A 16,569-nucleotide genomic window follows, 5' to 3' on the forward strand; every position below is an offset into this window, starting at 1 on the left:
CTGTAAAGGCTAAAGAATACCTCTCCAGTGACAACACTTGAAGATGACCCTCGATCACACGGCAACAGTACCTAATTTACTGGCCACTTAGCACTTTGATAACACTGAAAAATGTGGACTGTGCAATTCCAACTGCACAAATACTTAACTGACAAAGGTGGCTGATTTTGTCCATGGTCTCTGTTTACATCCAGTTAAGCATCTTTATAATGTGTATGAGGCACCTGTTGTAATTTATATTCAGATTTTCCCTTTGGAAGTTTATAATGGTAGACATTCATGATGGTAATGTTTTAATTTTTTGCTCCCAAGTTCCATTATAAAGTTGGGGCCTGATAGGCCCGCTTTTCTTTCAATGTTCCTTCTGATGCTTCATGTGTTAAGATTTCTGTTTTACTATAACATTGCTAACAACATTAGGAAGAGGTTCTCAGGCAATGGTGTAACACCATACCAGCATTCTTTTTTACTCCTTTTTTCCCCTTTCTTTACACTGCGGGTTAATTTAGATTCATGCAGCTTTACCACTATATACTGTTTGTATGCATATTGTTACTCAATAGGGCTGCTTTGTAAGAAGGTGTTATATATCCTCCTGGTTTGTGGCCTAGTTTTTAGACCCAAGTTTAGGCAAAATGCTTTGTGCTCCATCTTTGTTGATGCTCTCCTGTCCTTATTACTTGGAGAGGAGTTGGGCAATATGTTTTTGACCAATGGGAATGGGATAGTTAGAAAGCAATTGTATCTGGAAGATACTCATTGTTGTATTCCTACGAGGATTGGTTTTTGTGTATGTTTCCCCCCCCTTTTTTTCTTTTCTTTTTTTTTTTTTTTTCTCCCCCTCCCCCCCTCCCCTCTCCCCATGGGCTCAGCAGAATGACAGCAGGACCAGACAATGTCGATGAACGATAAGAGTATTCGCCTCATCTCCTGGAATGTCAAGGGGATGAATAATAATGTCAAAGCCAATAAGGTAATATCTCACTTGCAAGATCTTAAAGGGGACCTATTTTTCCTGCAGGAGACACACCTGCGCAAATTGGAATTCTCTCGCATTAAGAAACCTTGGATGGGTCACCTTTTTCACTCTAGGTTCTCTGAGAGGGCGAGGGGTGCAGCCATTATTGTACACAAAGACGTTGCCTTTGAATCTTCCTCTGTTGTTTCCGACCCAGATGGGCGCTATGTCATAGTACAGGGCAAATTACAAAATACTCCTGTGGTCCTGGCCTCAATATATGCTCCAACATGGGACGACGACAAATTTATGTCCAAAATCTTTTCAAACATCCCAAATGCTGCAGATCATCACATAATAATTGGAGGTGACTTCAACCAGGTCCAGGACCTTGACCTCGATAGATCTTCCACCAGCCAGTCCAGCCTGTCTAAAGCAACCAGTATGTTAAAGTTTCACGCAGACCAATTAGGCCTATCTGATCCATGGAGAACTATGTACCCTCACACGAAAGCTTTCTCTTTCTTCTCGCATGTCCACAGGTCTTACTCTCGGATTGACTTTTTTTTACTCGATAATAGATTATTAGACAACATACAATCGTGTGAGTACCACAGCATAGTAATTTCTGATCACTCTCCGATCACTTTAAATATTAATCTCTCTCAAGACAAATTGCCTACGAAGCCCTGGAGATTCAACTCCCACCTATTATCCGAACCAAAATTCAAAGACTATCTAACTAATCAGATTCAGCTCTTCTTCGATACTAATGATACGCCGAATATTGGTAGTGGTGTGCTTTGGGAGACTCTTAAAGCTTATTTGCGTGGTCAAAAGGAGGGAGGAGCGCACCAAATTGAAACAAATATCAGATGAAATACAACTGTTAGATGCCCAGTATTCAGTTAACCCCTCAGATGTGCTATATAAAAAACGAGTACAGCTCCAGTCACAATATAACTTGTTAACCTCCGGTCGGATTGAGAAACAACTTTTACACACTAAACAGCGCTTTTTCGAGCAAGGTGATAAAGCAGGCAAACTCCTGGCTTACCAAGCACGAACTGAGGCCGCTTCTAGACTTATTCCTCGGATCAGGTCAGCCCCTGACAACATCACGTCCAATCCTATCGCCATTAATAATGCATTTGTGGATTACTACGCTAAACTGTACTCTTCCGAAACCTCTCTATGCGATTGGGATGACCCAAACCCTCTCGACATGCTCGCATACCCTCAACTTGACCCAACGACTGCGACCAAGTTAGGTGCTCCAATCACGATCTCTGAGGTCAAAGATGCAATAAGTTCTCTACGGAGTAATAAGTCACCAGGACCTGATGGTTTCACTATGGAGTTCTACAAAACCTACTCCGAAGCTATTGCCCCAACTCTAGTTAGGGTTTTCAATGATGCTCGGGCAAAAGGACTCCTACCTCCCACAATGTCAGAGGCTTCAATCACACTCCTATTGAAAAAGGACAAAGATCCACTTCTATGTAGCAGTTATAGACCAATTTCCCTTTTAAATGTAGATTTTAAGATACTGGCGAAAGTCTTAGCCAGCCGTCTCCAGAGAGTAATTTCGGCCCTAATCAATCCTGACCAGACTGGCTTTATTTTAGGGAGGCATTCATCCTCAAACACACGCAGATTACTTAATGTTCTCTACTCTTCCCCTACTGACTCTCCTGAACTAGTTTTGTCCTTAGACGCTGAAAAAGCGTTCAACCGCGTAGAGTGGAAATACCTCTTTTTTACTTCTCCCCTTGCCTCTGTCAGCACTAATGGGGTTAGATCACGCCAATTCTCCCTGCACAGGGGCACTCGACAGGGTTGCCCCCTTTCCCCGCTTTTGTTCGCCCTGGCAGTCGAACCTCTGGCCATATGGTTGCGTAGCGAGAACGGGTTTGAGGGTATAACTCGTCATGGACAGCTTCACAAAATCTCTTTTTATGCTGATGATCTTTTACTGTACATGTCCAACCCTACCTCCAGTCTCCCTGTAATTTTAGATATTTTTGAAAAATTTGGCAAATACTCTGGTTACAAACTCAATTTTGGAAAAAGTGACTACATACCAATTAATTCAGCTGCCGACCTTTTACCACAAGGTCTCCTACCCTTTAGGAAGGCCTCAGACGGTTTTAAATACTTGGGAATTTTAGTGACAAGATCATTTTCTGAACTATTTGCCAAAAATTATATCCCATTAATCGAACGTTGCAAATCAGACCTTGCCAGATGGTCCTCTCTCCCCCTCTCTTTGATCGGCCGTGTCAACCTAATAAAAATGTCAATACTCCCTCAGTTCCTCTATCTTTTCCAACATATACCAGTCTTTATCAGGAAATCATTCTTTTCAAAACTTGACCAGCTGATTAGTTCCTTTCTCTGGTGCAATAAACGGGCACGAATTGGTCGCTCAGCTCTCCGCCTTCCTAAACCCCTGGGAGGTTTAGCGCTCCCAGACTTCCGTTATTATTACTGGGCTTGTAACATCAATAATCTTCTTCACTGGAACACTGGTAAAGCTGTATCTGAATGCCCACAATGGGCCCTGCTTGAAATTTCCTCCTCATGTTTTTGCCTCTGGTCTGTAGTATGCTCCCAACTACCACTGTTAGTTAAACAGGTCAGCCCCAATCCAATTGTAACCAACACACTGATGATTTGGAACCAGTTTAGAAAAACTTTTGGCCTCCACACCCAATCAAGTTTATCCCCAATATTCCGTAACCACCTTTTCGCTCCTTCATGCTCTGATCTTGCCTTTCGTACCTGGTCTGAGAGGGGCCTAGCAACGCTTAATGACCTTTTTATTAATGGTGTTTTTGCTTCATTTACCGATTTGGCAGCAAAGTCCAAACTCTCACCTCTTTCGTTTTTTTCAAATAAGACATTTTGTGAAATCTTGTTTTCCCCAGTTTCCCAACGGACCCCCGAACTCTCTTATTGACCAATTCTTAACCCTTAACACCAGGAAGAAAGGACTCATAGGGATCACATACAAGCAAATTTATACTCTGTCTCCCCATCAACTGACTTCGCTAAGAGCCGCTTGGGGCCAGGACCTTGGAGCTCCCTTGCATGATGAGCAATGGGAAAAGATATTAAAAAATATCCACTCGTCCTCTATTTGTGCGAGGCATAGCCTTCTACAATGTAAAATTTTGCATAGAGCCTATCTCACTAATGCCAAGCTGGCCAAAATCTATCCTGACAGAACAGATTCATGCAACAGATGTGGGCAAGCCCCTGCCGATCTCGTTCATATGCTTTTGTCGTGCCCTAAATTATCTGAATTCTGGACAGCAATATTTGAAACAATTAGTAAAATAACAGGTCAAACCATCCTGTTCGAACCTCTCACTGCCCTCTTTGGATTATACTCGCCACACACTGTGCCTAAGTCCACAAATAAGATCATTGCATTCACTACATTGCTTGCCCGAAGACTTATTCTTTTAAAATGGTCCCACGTTTCCCCCCCAACCCATAATAAATGGATTCAGGATGTGCTGCAGTGTCTTACACTGGAGAAAATGAGGTTCTCCCTCAAAGGGTCCCTGAGCAGTTTTTATAAGATATGGCAGCCCTTCATCACGCACATCGACTCTCTGACCATTGTAGCAGAACCTGACTAACCCTAACCCTTACTATTGGAAATTTGTTACACTGCTATACCAATGTTTTTGATTCCCTATCTGTGAAAAACATCAATAAAGAAAGTTTGTATAAAAAAAAAAAACATTACGTGCAACTATGCGCGCATGTGCGCTTATGTGCGCGTAAGTGCGCGTGTGTGCTTGCAGAACTTAGTTACTTACACATTCACTCAATCTCACACTCACTCACACACAGACACACACACATGCACATTAGACCTTTCTAAATATTACGTTAAAAAACATTACGTTCGAGTGTGCGCGAATGTGCGCGTAAGTGCGCACGTGTGCGCGTGTGTGCGCGTGTGTGTTTAAGGAACTCAGTCACTTACACACTCACTCAATCTCACACACAGACACACACACATGCACAATATTCCTTTCCAAATATTACGTTAAAAAAAACATTACGTTCGAGTGTGCGCACATGTCCGCTTATGTGCGCGTAAGTGCGCACGTGTGCGCGTAAGTGCGCGTGTGTGTTTAAGGAACTCAGTCACTTACACACTCACTCAATCTCACACTCACTCACACACAGACACTCACACTACGTTAAAAAACATTACGTTCGAGTGTGCGCGAATGTGCGCGTGTGCGCGCGTAAGTGCGCGTGTGTGCGCGTGTGTACTTTAGGAACTCATTCACTTACACACTCACTCAATCTCACACTCTCTCACTCATTCTCACACTCACTCACACACAGACACACACACATGCACATTAGACCTCTAACCCTAACTCCAACCCTAACCCTAATGCTAACCCGAATGCTAATGCTAACCCGAACTCCAACCCTAACCCTAACCCTAATGCTAACCCGAACCCTAATGCTAACCCTAACTCCAACCCTAACCCTAACCCTAATGCTAACCCTAACTCCAACCCTAACCCTAACCCTAATGCTAACCCTAACCCTAGCTCCAACCCTAACCCTAACCCTAATGTTAACCCTAACTCTAACACTAACCGTAACCCTAATGCTAACCCTAACTCCAACCCTAACCCTAACCCTAATGCTAACCCTAACTCTAACACTAACCGTAACCCTAATGCTAACCCTAACCCTAATGATAACCCTAACCCTAACCCTAATGCTAACCCTAACCCTAGCTCCAACCCTAACCCTAACCCTAATGTTAACCCTAACACTAACCCTAACTCCAGTTCTCTGAGATGGGAGGGATTGGACCTCAGCGCCAAGGCCAGAGAGTCACAGCTGATCTCCGATAAACTGCAGTGACTTAGGCTAAAATAACAATTATTTTGAGAGAAGACAAATAAAGATCAACATGTACCAGAGCAAAACACAGCTTCCAAGCAACAAACCTCTGGTCCTGCACCGGCTTATCTGCCGTATGTTCCTATTTTGGGTTCTTTCAGGGCGGTTGGACAAGATCTACACCGTATGTAAAGTGTGTAGGTCAAAATACCTTCCAAGTTTGTGAAACCACATTTCTCAATAGCACTCAACTCTTGTCAGGAGTTGGGACAAAGCGACCCACTCCTGACAGCTTGTGGGCGATGCTGCAGCGACCCTGCAATCCCTACACTCTCTGGTGAAACCAAATCAAAGGTTTTAGACACTGCTGGATGCTGGAAGGGTGGCTATAGTCTGGACGCATAGTTCCCCTGACTGCACATTTCTCCAACAATGATTGGCAGCTGGTGTCACTTGTTCTCCAGATGAGAGAAGGAAAGAGAGCCCCCCCACAGTGTGTTTGATTGCCCCACTGCAAGCTCAATGCTGCCAGAAAACATTGCAGGAGCATCAATTCCCCTCAGGGCATCAACAAGGACCTCAGGAAAAGGTGCAGCTGCCACCTACTAGAGACAAGCACACTGAGCTGAGATTCAAAGCCCTCTCCTCCCAAGAGAAGAGCTTGTTTGTTGGAGGCTCTTCTGGGCGATACCTGGTGCCACAGCTCCAGCTCAGCCCGTCTCTGGAGCTGAGGTGGAGCTTAGCAAGTTTCATGGTTCTCCACCACTTCCTCTCGCTGAGGACCTTCTCAGCTGGTGGTTTCTGCTCCACCTTCCAAGTTGAGCAGGTGATACTTCTGCATTCCTGCCACCAGTGTCTCTGCAGAAAGAGTCTTCTCTACTGTTTTATATTAGATTGTAGAAAATTAGGATTTTTGGTTGATGTCTTAGATGTTGTTGACTAAGAGCAGGTTTTCCTTAATAACATAGAGAGATGAGAAGAGCAAATGTATTATTTTATGAGCTACTTCCACTACTATTATATACACATACTTCCATATTGTCTTAGATTGCAGCTGCATTTATTGCATCGTTCATAGAAAGTCATATTTGTGAGGAGAAAAACTCCAATAAGGTCATTTTCTTTAATGACCATTACAACAGAAGGAGGCGATGAACAAACAGATTTATATAAAAATGTGTGAAAACGTATGGATGGAAACCTTTTTAAAATGGTTGCATTGTGTAGAATCGGTGGAGAATCAACTTGTTGACTTCTGATTTGGACTCCAATGGAAGTGAGGTGCAACAATTGTGGATGCTGAAAGCTTCAGATCTTCATGAAGGTTTCTGTGGTTGGACTGACCTGCTGCCCCTTTAAGAGGGAGGCAGGTTTGGGCTTCTGGCTGGAATGAAGCCACCTAAGATGAGAATGACTGCAGGCTTTCGGTACCAAGGTTTAACAGGGTGCTCACTTCACACTTGGGCTTTTCTCTTTTTTGGGATGGCTTTTCTCAGGAGAGAAGGGGCATGGCACACTGCAGCAGCTTTCTTTTTGGGGTTTCTAGTTTTCCTTCTGATCTTTAAAAGACAGGAAGAACCATTTTTGATTGGTCTGAATGTTTGGGCGGTTTTGTGGCCAGCCTAAAATAAAACAAGACAAATCTACAACTGATACTTCCTTTCTAGTCATTGATGACCATCCTCACATGGGACAGATTTCCACAACCAATTTAATACTGCAAATCTGTCCTGTGTGGTCTTTTTTCTGAGAACTGTAACACTACGTTTATAACAAAGATCAAACATGGAAACATTTATTGTCTAACTAGTTACACCTGGAAAAGTACTGGATCATCTCTGACTGACCTGAGAGTCTCCAGCTCACAGAGAGGATCCTGGAGAAAACCACAGAGCAGCTTCACTGCTGGATCCTTCAGCTGGTTCCAACTCAGGTCCAGAACCCTCAGATGGGAGGGATTGGACCTCAGCACCGAGGCCAGAGAGTCACAGCTGATCTCTGATAACCTGCAGCACTCCAGCCTGGAAAAGGAATAAATGGGGCAAATAAAAACACATTTCTAAATCTGAAAATGAAGAGAAAAGCAGAAAATGTAAAGAAATTTAGAAAAGACCAACAGAGGCCTCCTGACCTGAGCGTCTCCAGTCTGCAGTTTGGATGCATCATTGCAGAAGACAGTAACTTTACTCCGGCATCTGTCAGGTTATGGTTCTCGCTTAAGCTCAGCTCCCGTAGATGAGAAGGGTTTGACGTCATTGCTGAGGCCACAACTTCCCAATGACTCGTTGAAAGAACACGACCAGACAGTCTGTTGTGCATGAAACAAAAATAGTGAGTCAAACTTTGGGATTTCTCATCAACTTATCTGAGAATCTACCTCAACACAAATGTAGCTCATTTCCTGGAAAAGCTAAATTCAACACCGTAGAGCAGCAGTTTGAACGACCATCAGATCTGAAATGCAACTGAATTATTCTCAACATTTGTCTTATTTTAGAACAGCTCATAATTACTCAATATTTAAAATGATTATAGCAAATGGTTTAAAGAAACGTGCATCTTTTTATCTGTCTATCGGCTCTTTGGATATTTTGCATTTCATCCAATTTGTACGATGGTGCGTCAAGTCTTAATTCAGCGATCCGATCGATGACATCAGTGTCTCTAGTTGCATCGATTGCCCTCAGCTTCTGTTCTATCTGCCTGTTTCCTTCAAATCATTTTCACTGCACCTTTTGTTGCTAGTGATGAAGTTGCCACCTAACGGGTGTGGAAAGGGTCAAACAACTTTGTGGGTCACATAAAGGCTCCAAACAGAACCGCCACAAAGACCTAAAACACCCATTTAAACCAACGAGGCGGATGTTTTTACGTTGAACAAATGAAGCAAAATAGTCACGTGTCATTAGTTAAAATGTGTTTTTCTGTTGTTTGAATACGATGTATACAAACAAACAAAAGTGATTTAATGACATGACAGTCATTTCATGATAGTCAGTTAACTTGTGGCTCCTATTATTCCTGCCTCATGTTGGTTTGTCTGGATTGACCTTTGACCTTATATCCAGCCAGTGTTGAACATTTCTGGATGAATTGTTGTTGTTTTTAATTTATGGACGCTGCAATGGAGATAAAGAATTGAAGGAATGACCACTGGAGGGGGTATTGCTACCTGACATGATCCACTCGCTTGATTTAAACGCCGATGTCCGGCCCCAAAAATCTGTACTTACTTGAACTTCCTGCAGTTCCTCACAGCTGGAATCAGGCGACGTCGTCCCTCCACTGAGGTGTTGTACTGCTGCAGGTCCAGCTCATCCAGAACCTCCTCTGACATCTGCAGCAGGTAGGCCAGAGCTGAACAGTGGATCTCTGACAGTCTCCTCTCTGATATCTCCCCTGACTTCAGGAACTCTTGGATCTCCTGATGGACTGACTGATCCTTCATCTCCATCAGACAGTGGAAGATGTTGATGCTTCTGTCTGGGGAGATTTCATCACTGTTGTCCTCCTTCAGGTTGTTGAGGACCTTCTGGATGGTTCCTGGGTGGCTGTTCCTCTGATCCAACAGTCCACCCAAGATCCTCTGATTGGACTCCAGAGAGAGACCATGAAGGAAGCGAACAAACAAGTCCAGGTGGCCATTTTCACTTTTGAGAGATTTCATTAGTGCTCTCCTGAGGAAGTCATCAAGAGATGTGACTGGTTCAGAATATTTTAGGAACTGATTTATAACCGCTCTGTCTTTCCTGGTGTAACGGTGGAACATGTAGACGGCAGCCAGAAACTCCTGAATGCTCAGATGAACAAAGCAGTAGACTGATTTCTGGAAGATCACACTCTCTCTCTTGAAGATCTCTGTACAAACTCCTGAGTACACCGACACCTCGGAGACGTCCAGTCCACATCGCTCCAGGTCTTCTGAGTAGAACATGATGTTTCCTTTCTCCAGATGTTCAAACGCCAGCCGACCCAACTTCAGAAAGAGTTTTTTATCAGCCTCGGTCAATTCCTCTGGTCTCTGCTTTCCTCCATACTTCTGCTTCTTCCTCTTTATCTGAACCCTCAGGAAGTGTGAGTAGAGGTCAGTCAGGGTTTGGGGCAGCTCTCCTCTCTGGTCTCTGGTCATCATGTCCTCCAGAACTATAGCAGTGATCCAGCAGAAAACTGGGATCAGACACATGATGTGGAGGCTCCTGGAGGCCTTGATGTGTGAGATGATTCTCTTGGACAGATCTTCATCACTGAACCTCCTCCTGAAGTACTCCTCCTTCTGGGAGTCAGTGAAGCCTCGTACTTCTGTGATCCTGTCAACACACGAGGGAGGAATCTGATGGGCTGCTGCAGGTCTGGAGGTGATCCAGATGAGAGCTGAGGGAAGCAGGTTCCCCTGGATGAGGTTCACCAGGAGCACGCCAACGGACGATACTTGTGTGACATCAGAGATGAGCTGATGCTTGTTGAAACCCAGTGAAAATCTGCTTTCATCCAGGCCATCAAAGATGAACAGAAGTTTCCAGACAGTCAGATCTTCTGCTCTGATCTTCTGTAATGTTGGATGGAAAACATGAAGCAGTGAGAGAAGACTGTGCTGCTCATCTCTGATCAAGTTCAGCTCCCTCCATGAGAGCGGAAGCACCAGACTGATGTCTTGGTTCTCCAAACCTTCTGCCCAGTCCAGACTGAACTTCTGCACTGAGAAGGTTTTTCCAACGCCGGCGACACCGTTGGTCAGAACCACTCTGATGTGTCTCTGTTGCTCAGATAAGACTTTGAAGATGTCCTGGCACTTGATTGGAGTGTCCTGGATGTTCTTCTTGGAGGTTCTCTCAAGCTGTCTCACCTCATGTTGTGTGTCCACCTCCTCACTTTGTCCCTCAGTGATGTAGAGCTCAGTGTAGATCTTGTTCAGCAGGGTTCCACTTCCTGCTTCATGAGTTCCTTCAGTCACATGTTCACATCTTCTCTTCAGACTCATCTTATGACCTTCTATCACCTCCTGCAGATCACTTCCTGAACATAAGTAAACCAATGATTTCCATCTATAATAAATCATCAACACAACTACAAATTCATGACATCACAAATTAAATCTCATATTGAACAGTTTTACTTTGTTTGGGCTTCATTTCAGCATCTCCAGATCTGCTTCCAGATTGTGAACAAGAGGACTCTCCTGGTGGAGCTGCCTGGTCCCAGTTTGATAGGATGTGCTCCCCCCTCTCACTATGAAACACATCTCTATTAGTCCTTTGATTTATAGGATGAAAGAACCTGATCAAGACTCAATATTGTTCCAGCATTTATGTCTGAATTCATCTTTCAGTTTAAACCTGATTCTTGTTTCTAATCAACAATATTCACATTAAGTCTGTAACTATATGACTGTCTGAGGTTTAAGTGTTAAACATCTCCAATAATAAACTCACAACCTGCTGCTGTTAATGTGACTAACAGCTGCCACACAAACACATCATCACGCTTTAGTTTTCTTACATTTCCTCTGAACTTCTGAAGTTAAACACATCATCTTTGGACCGGTCACTCTTCAGGGACACACAGCTGGGCACTGTGGACTCTGCTCTGTCCTCGTCCATCCTGAGGAAACATCAGAAATAGTGATGAGACTGTGATGAAGGTAAATAATCTGGAGAGGTTGGAGTTCAATAATCCCAATTCACTGCATTTTTATCAAACAGGAACATTTCTAATCCATTCTGAATAACAACTGAATCAATAAATCAATGATGTCTCTGTATCATTTTCATGTTTTCAGAGTTTAAGCTGCTTTTTCTAACTGTTCCCTGCAGTGAGAAAAGAACTGGCACCTTTTCCAGCCCCTCATCCTGCAGCACTGAATGTGCTCTAAAGTTCTTTCCAGAGCAAACGTCTCTGCACTTGCAGCAACATGTTGGAGTCATGGATCCGTGAGGAGAACCGGATACAGGAAACGCCCCCACTTTGATCCCAAAACCCAACTGGTGGCCAACGGTGGTCCGGCAACGACGGGGACGCTGGTCCATCGGGCCCACAACACTGGTTTTCCACAGGCCAACATGGTGAAAGGACTGTCTTCAGCTCAGCCACTAAATTATCTGGTGCTACATAAACATACTAGTCAGGACTTTTTAACTTCCCTCCTTTGTTCCCCTCTTCAATTATTTCTATAATCCAAGTCCTCAAAGATCACTGCTCTATTCAAAATAGATGAAAGAAATGACACCCACTCCTGCATTTCTTTCACAGTGGTTCCACAACATAGAACAATAAACCACTGTGAGAAAACGTGCAACATGAACCCAAAATCCTGTTGGTGTCCTGTGATCCTGTGTGGATTTAGTTATTTAGTTTATTGTCTTAAATTGGTCCGGCTGAGAGATGCTAACTTGCACACGATTAGATGTTGTTTGACAGGTAATATCAAAATATCCAGCTGTGACCTGGACTGTTGAACAGCTCTAATAACTCTAAGAGCTTTTCACCTAAAATGTCGCTCTTCCTGCTTCGTCTGAACAGAATACTTTCACTTTCACTTTTAAAACCTAATCAACAGCTTCATGGCGTATACATTACTACCATTAAAGCGTTCTGGGAGGGTTTAAAGTTCTTTTAGGATCAGTAACAAAGAGCAGAAAAATAAACTAAACTTCACTTAGAAAGACTATTCAACTATAACTAAAGCCAGACTATCAGAAAGTTAAATAAGACCTATTCATTTATAATGTATAACGATGTTTTGTACTAAAACTAAATATGAAGTCTTGTTGAATTTTCTTAAGCCAAGAATTCTTCAGCTCTATGCAGCTCTTCAATAGTCACAAAAATCTTGATTTTATCTCCAAACACAACTGTCAATTCTTTTCAATAATGCTCTTCGTTTCCACTCACCTTGTCGGTCTTCAGTCTTCCTGCTCAGTCTGAACGGAAAACTTTTACCTTTCCTTTTTCCTCTGTTAATGAACAACTTTATGCTGTTGATTAATATCCCACTACTATAAAAGCATTCTGGGAGGGTCCAAAGTTGTTTTGCTATTTTAATGCCATAAATATGTTTTTGCATTTAAATTAAAACTGACCAACTTAGTTAAATAAATAAATAAGATTTATGATGCTTGACAGATTTGAAAGACTTGTAAAAGCAGCATATTTCTGCAGCCCTGGAGTCCAGGAGGAGCAGCAGAGGTCAGAATGTGTCGGAGCGCGTTTAACTATTGTCTGCAGTTCCACGCGTGTCCACCGGGTGGCGGTAAAGCACCACATGATATTTCTCCTTTTTGGAACTTCTTCAGCTGCGTTGAGCTTTAAATCTTCACCTGTCGCTCCCTTTAAGCTCTAACTCTGTGGTTCTGTGTGTAGTTTGTTGGTTTGAATATTTTTGATGAATTCTGATGACGATGAGTGAAACTGTCAATGACCAATAGAAAGTTTGTCCATTTTTCTACTGCGTCACACATTTTCATTATTTATTGTCATTTTTGGGTCTAAACTGAACCAGTTCTGTGAGCTGTTTTGCTTTTTCTGTGGACCAGATGTTCCAGGCAGGTTCCATCATGGGACACAGACGGAGACAGGTCACGTGACAACAGTCAGCCTTTAGTTCTTTATTACAGGAGGATCTGGTTTATATACAGACACGTATCTGCAAAATACTAAAAAGTCTATGAACCCAAAGTACTAAAAAGTCTACATCCACGCACACGCGTGTATTAAGTGTTTATACACACGTGTGCGTGTACGTGCACACTGTATATTCATCTAATCAATTCCATGCCTCCAAATTCCCAACCTGTTGCCCCATGGAAAATGTCCTTCGTTCGGGGAGGGGAGAAACGAGGGAGTAAGCCAGCTCCTCCGGAGGCCGGCGCACTCACCGTGGCCCGAGACTGGGAAATGCGGGTGGACCTCAGCCAGAGGCTTATTTTTCCATCTGAAGTCGCAGTTACCAACTTGCGCCCAGACCTGGTCCTATGGTCCAAATCCTGTCGGCGCGTTTTCATCGTGGAGCTCACTGTCCCATGGGAGGAGGCAATCGGGGAGGCATACGAACGGAAGAGACTACGTTATGCGAACCTAGCAGCTGAAGCAGAGGGGCGGGGCTGGAGTGTAAAAGTGTGGCCTGTGGAGGTAGGCTGCAGAGGCTTTGGTTCCAGAACCACCACAAAGCTCCTGAAGGAAATGGGCATCAGAGGGCAGGCCCAACGGAGGGCAGTAAAAGAGCTCGCTGCCACAGCAGAGCAAAGCAGTCACTGGCTGTGGTTGAAACATATCGTGGGCGGCCAAGTGATCATGTGGTGCCATTGTGCAACACACACACCCAGGTTTGATCAGCCTGTGGTGGGCCAACCTTGGTGGAGGGTGTCTTGTGTTAAATGGCTGAAACACCTAATGATGCCAAGGCACACAACTGATGATGTGTCGAGCTGGTGACACCACAGAATCATGAGTGCCAATCCTGCTCCATCCAAGTCTTTTTCACTTGCCATGATTAGGTCGGGACTCTAACACCTAGTCCTATAGAGAAGTCTAATAACTGTTAGTTTCTAAAACAGCAAAGTAGAGTCACTGAGGCACGGCTTCACCTCCTTTACACCGAGGTTTCCCTGAGCAGGTGTGATGAACTGTTGCAGAAGGAAAAGCATGGAACATGTTAATAACCGGACACAAAACACTCAGGTTTATTGTCTGACGGCATCAGTGTCTCTGGTTGCATCTGTCTGAGGAGCATTATGAAACCAGGAGCAGTGTAAATGAGGGGGGGGGGACAGTGAGTGGATGCTGCATTCATCAAACACACAATAGTCAGAAGAGAAGAAGGAAGAACAGAAGCCCGTGTTCCTCAGTGTTGGTGTGGAGACGCCTGTTTGGAGGAGCAGGAAGCAGGCTGGACTCTTCCAGCTGGCTTTAATGCCACTTCTCTTCTGAGAACCTCCCAGCAGCTTTCTCTCCACCATCTTTTTTTTACGCTGAAGGGTTTTGATCATTTCAGGTCAGATGTTCTTGGACTGAGGTTAAACATGTTTGTTCTTGTGCTTGGAGCGAACCGACGATCCTCTAAAGTCAGGCATCCTAAAGGTGGATGTTTTCTGAGGCCTGGAGGCTTTAAAGTGGCGCTTTTACCCACTTGTCCTCGTTCTGTTGGAAACTTGATCCAAAAACCTTTTCTGGAGCTTCATGTTCTGCTTTTTTGAAGGAATGAAATGGTTTCATCAGCGCTGCCGGGGGCTGAGCAGGCTTCATAAATCTGAAGCTCTGAGATCCTTTAAAGATCTCCTGGAATCAGCAGATGGGGGTTTGATCAAAAACTGGAAGAATCAGTCAAGCTATCAAATCTTGACTCAGTTGCATGGAGAGCAACAAGCATCAGGACATCACCTTCTACCTGGTCATCAAACCTCTCTTCTACGTGGTCAACATCATCATCCCCTGCGTGCTCATCTCCTTCCTGGCCTCGCTGGTCTACTACCTGCCCCCAGACAGTCAGTGCAGAGTCCCAGAACGTCCTGAAGCCAGCGTCAGGCAGATGAACAGTCTGGGACCTTTTCAGAATCACAACTACATGAACTGAGTTAACCTTCAACAGCACCCAAAGAATCAGACATTATAGCTGAATATCAGGCAGCACGGGACAACACAGCTAATAAAGCAGCAAACATCTGTCACACTCTGCTCCAGCCCATGGACTCAGCACTGCTCACACCTCACCCTCTGATCACACACCCGCCCTCACCCTCTGATCACACACCCGCCCTCACCCTCTGATCACACACCCGCCCTCACCCTCTGATCACACACCTGCCCTCAGTCTCTGATCACACACCTGCCCTCACCCTCTGATCACACACCCGCCCTCACTCGCTGATCGCACACCCTCCCTCAGTCACTGATCGCACACCCGCTCTCAGTCACTGATCACACACCTGCTCTCTGTCACTGATCACACACCCGCTCTCTGTCACTGATCACCACACCTGCCCTCTGTCACTGATCACACACCTGCCCTCACCCTCTGATCACACACCTGCCCTCACCCTCTGATCACACACCTGCCCTCACCCTCTGATCACACACCTGCCCTCACCCTCTGATCACACACCTGCCCTCACCCTCTGATCACACACCTGCCCTCACCCTCTGATCACACACCTGCCCTCACCCTCTGATCACACACCTGCCCTCACCCTCTGATCACACACCCGCTCTCACCCTCTGATCACACACCTGCCCTCACTCATCAATCAGTTCACCTACCAGTATATATTCTCCAGCCTCACACTCACTCGGTGCCAGATTGTCTCTGCTATGCACGACCTTCCAGTGTTTACCTGCCTGTCTTCCCGGTATCGACCCTGCCTGTGTACGACCTGCCTGTTCTGCCTGCCTCGACCAGGTCCACTGCCCCGCCCTCGAACTGTTCTTTGTTTGCCAGATTACAGTTAATAAACCTGTTAACTGATCATCAGTTCATTGCCTGTTTTGTACTGCACTTGGGTCCATACCATACCCGTCACAACATCGGTAGTGGGTGGAGCTGAGGGGTCGCCATTAATTGAGAAACATAAATTAGCTCCCCAACAGATTTCTGAATATATTTTAAAAAGGATAATAAAAATGTGTGTGTGGGTGGTGAGAAATTGACACTGTCCATCTCGGTGCTGCTCGCTCAGTCTGTCTTCCTACTCTTGATCTCTCAAAGGCTCCAGAAACATCCACGTCCGTTCCAC

General features: G+C 44.6%; 1 protein-coding gene across 1 annotated transcript; it reads right to left on the reverse strand.

Moving 5' to 3' along the window:
- Positions 1 to 13: 13 nt before the first annotated feature.
- Positions 14 to 13,204, reverse strand: LOC130519936 (protein NLRC3-like). Its single transcript, XM_057023540.1, has 6 exons — positions 11,345 to 13,204; positions 10,962 to 11,074; positions 9,082 to 10,861; positions 7,980 to 8,156; positions 7,696 to 7,869; positions 14 to 1,388 (listed from the first exon to the last, which is right to left on the reverse strand). The coding sequence occupies exons 1-6, from the start codon at positions 11,443 to 11,445 to the stop codon at positions 1,283 to 1,285; spliced, it is 2,451 nt and encodes an 816-aa protein (XP_056879520.1). The 5' UTR covers positions 11,446 to 13,204; the 3' UTR covers positions 14 to 1,282.
- Positions 13,205 to 16,569: the final 3,365 nt, after the last annotated feature.

This window comes from Takifugu flavidus, unplaced genomic scaffold (genome assembly GCF_003711565.1).
Source record: "Takifugu flavidus isolate HTHZ2018 unplaced genomic scaffold, ASM371156v2 ctg249, whole genome shotgun sequence".
NCBI classification, from domain to species: domain Eukaryota; kingdom Metazoa; phylum Chordata; class Actinopteri; order Tetraodontiformes; family Tetraodontidae; genus Takifugu; species Takifugu flavidus.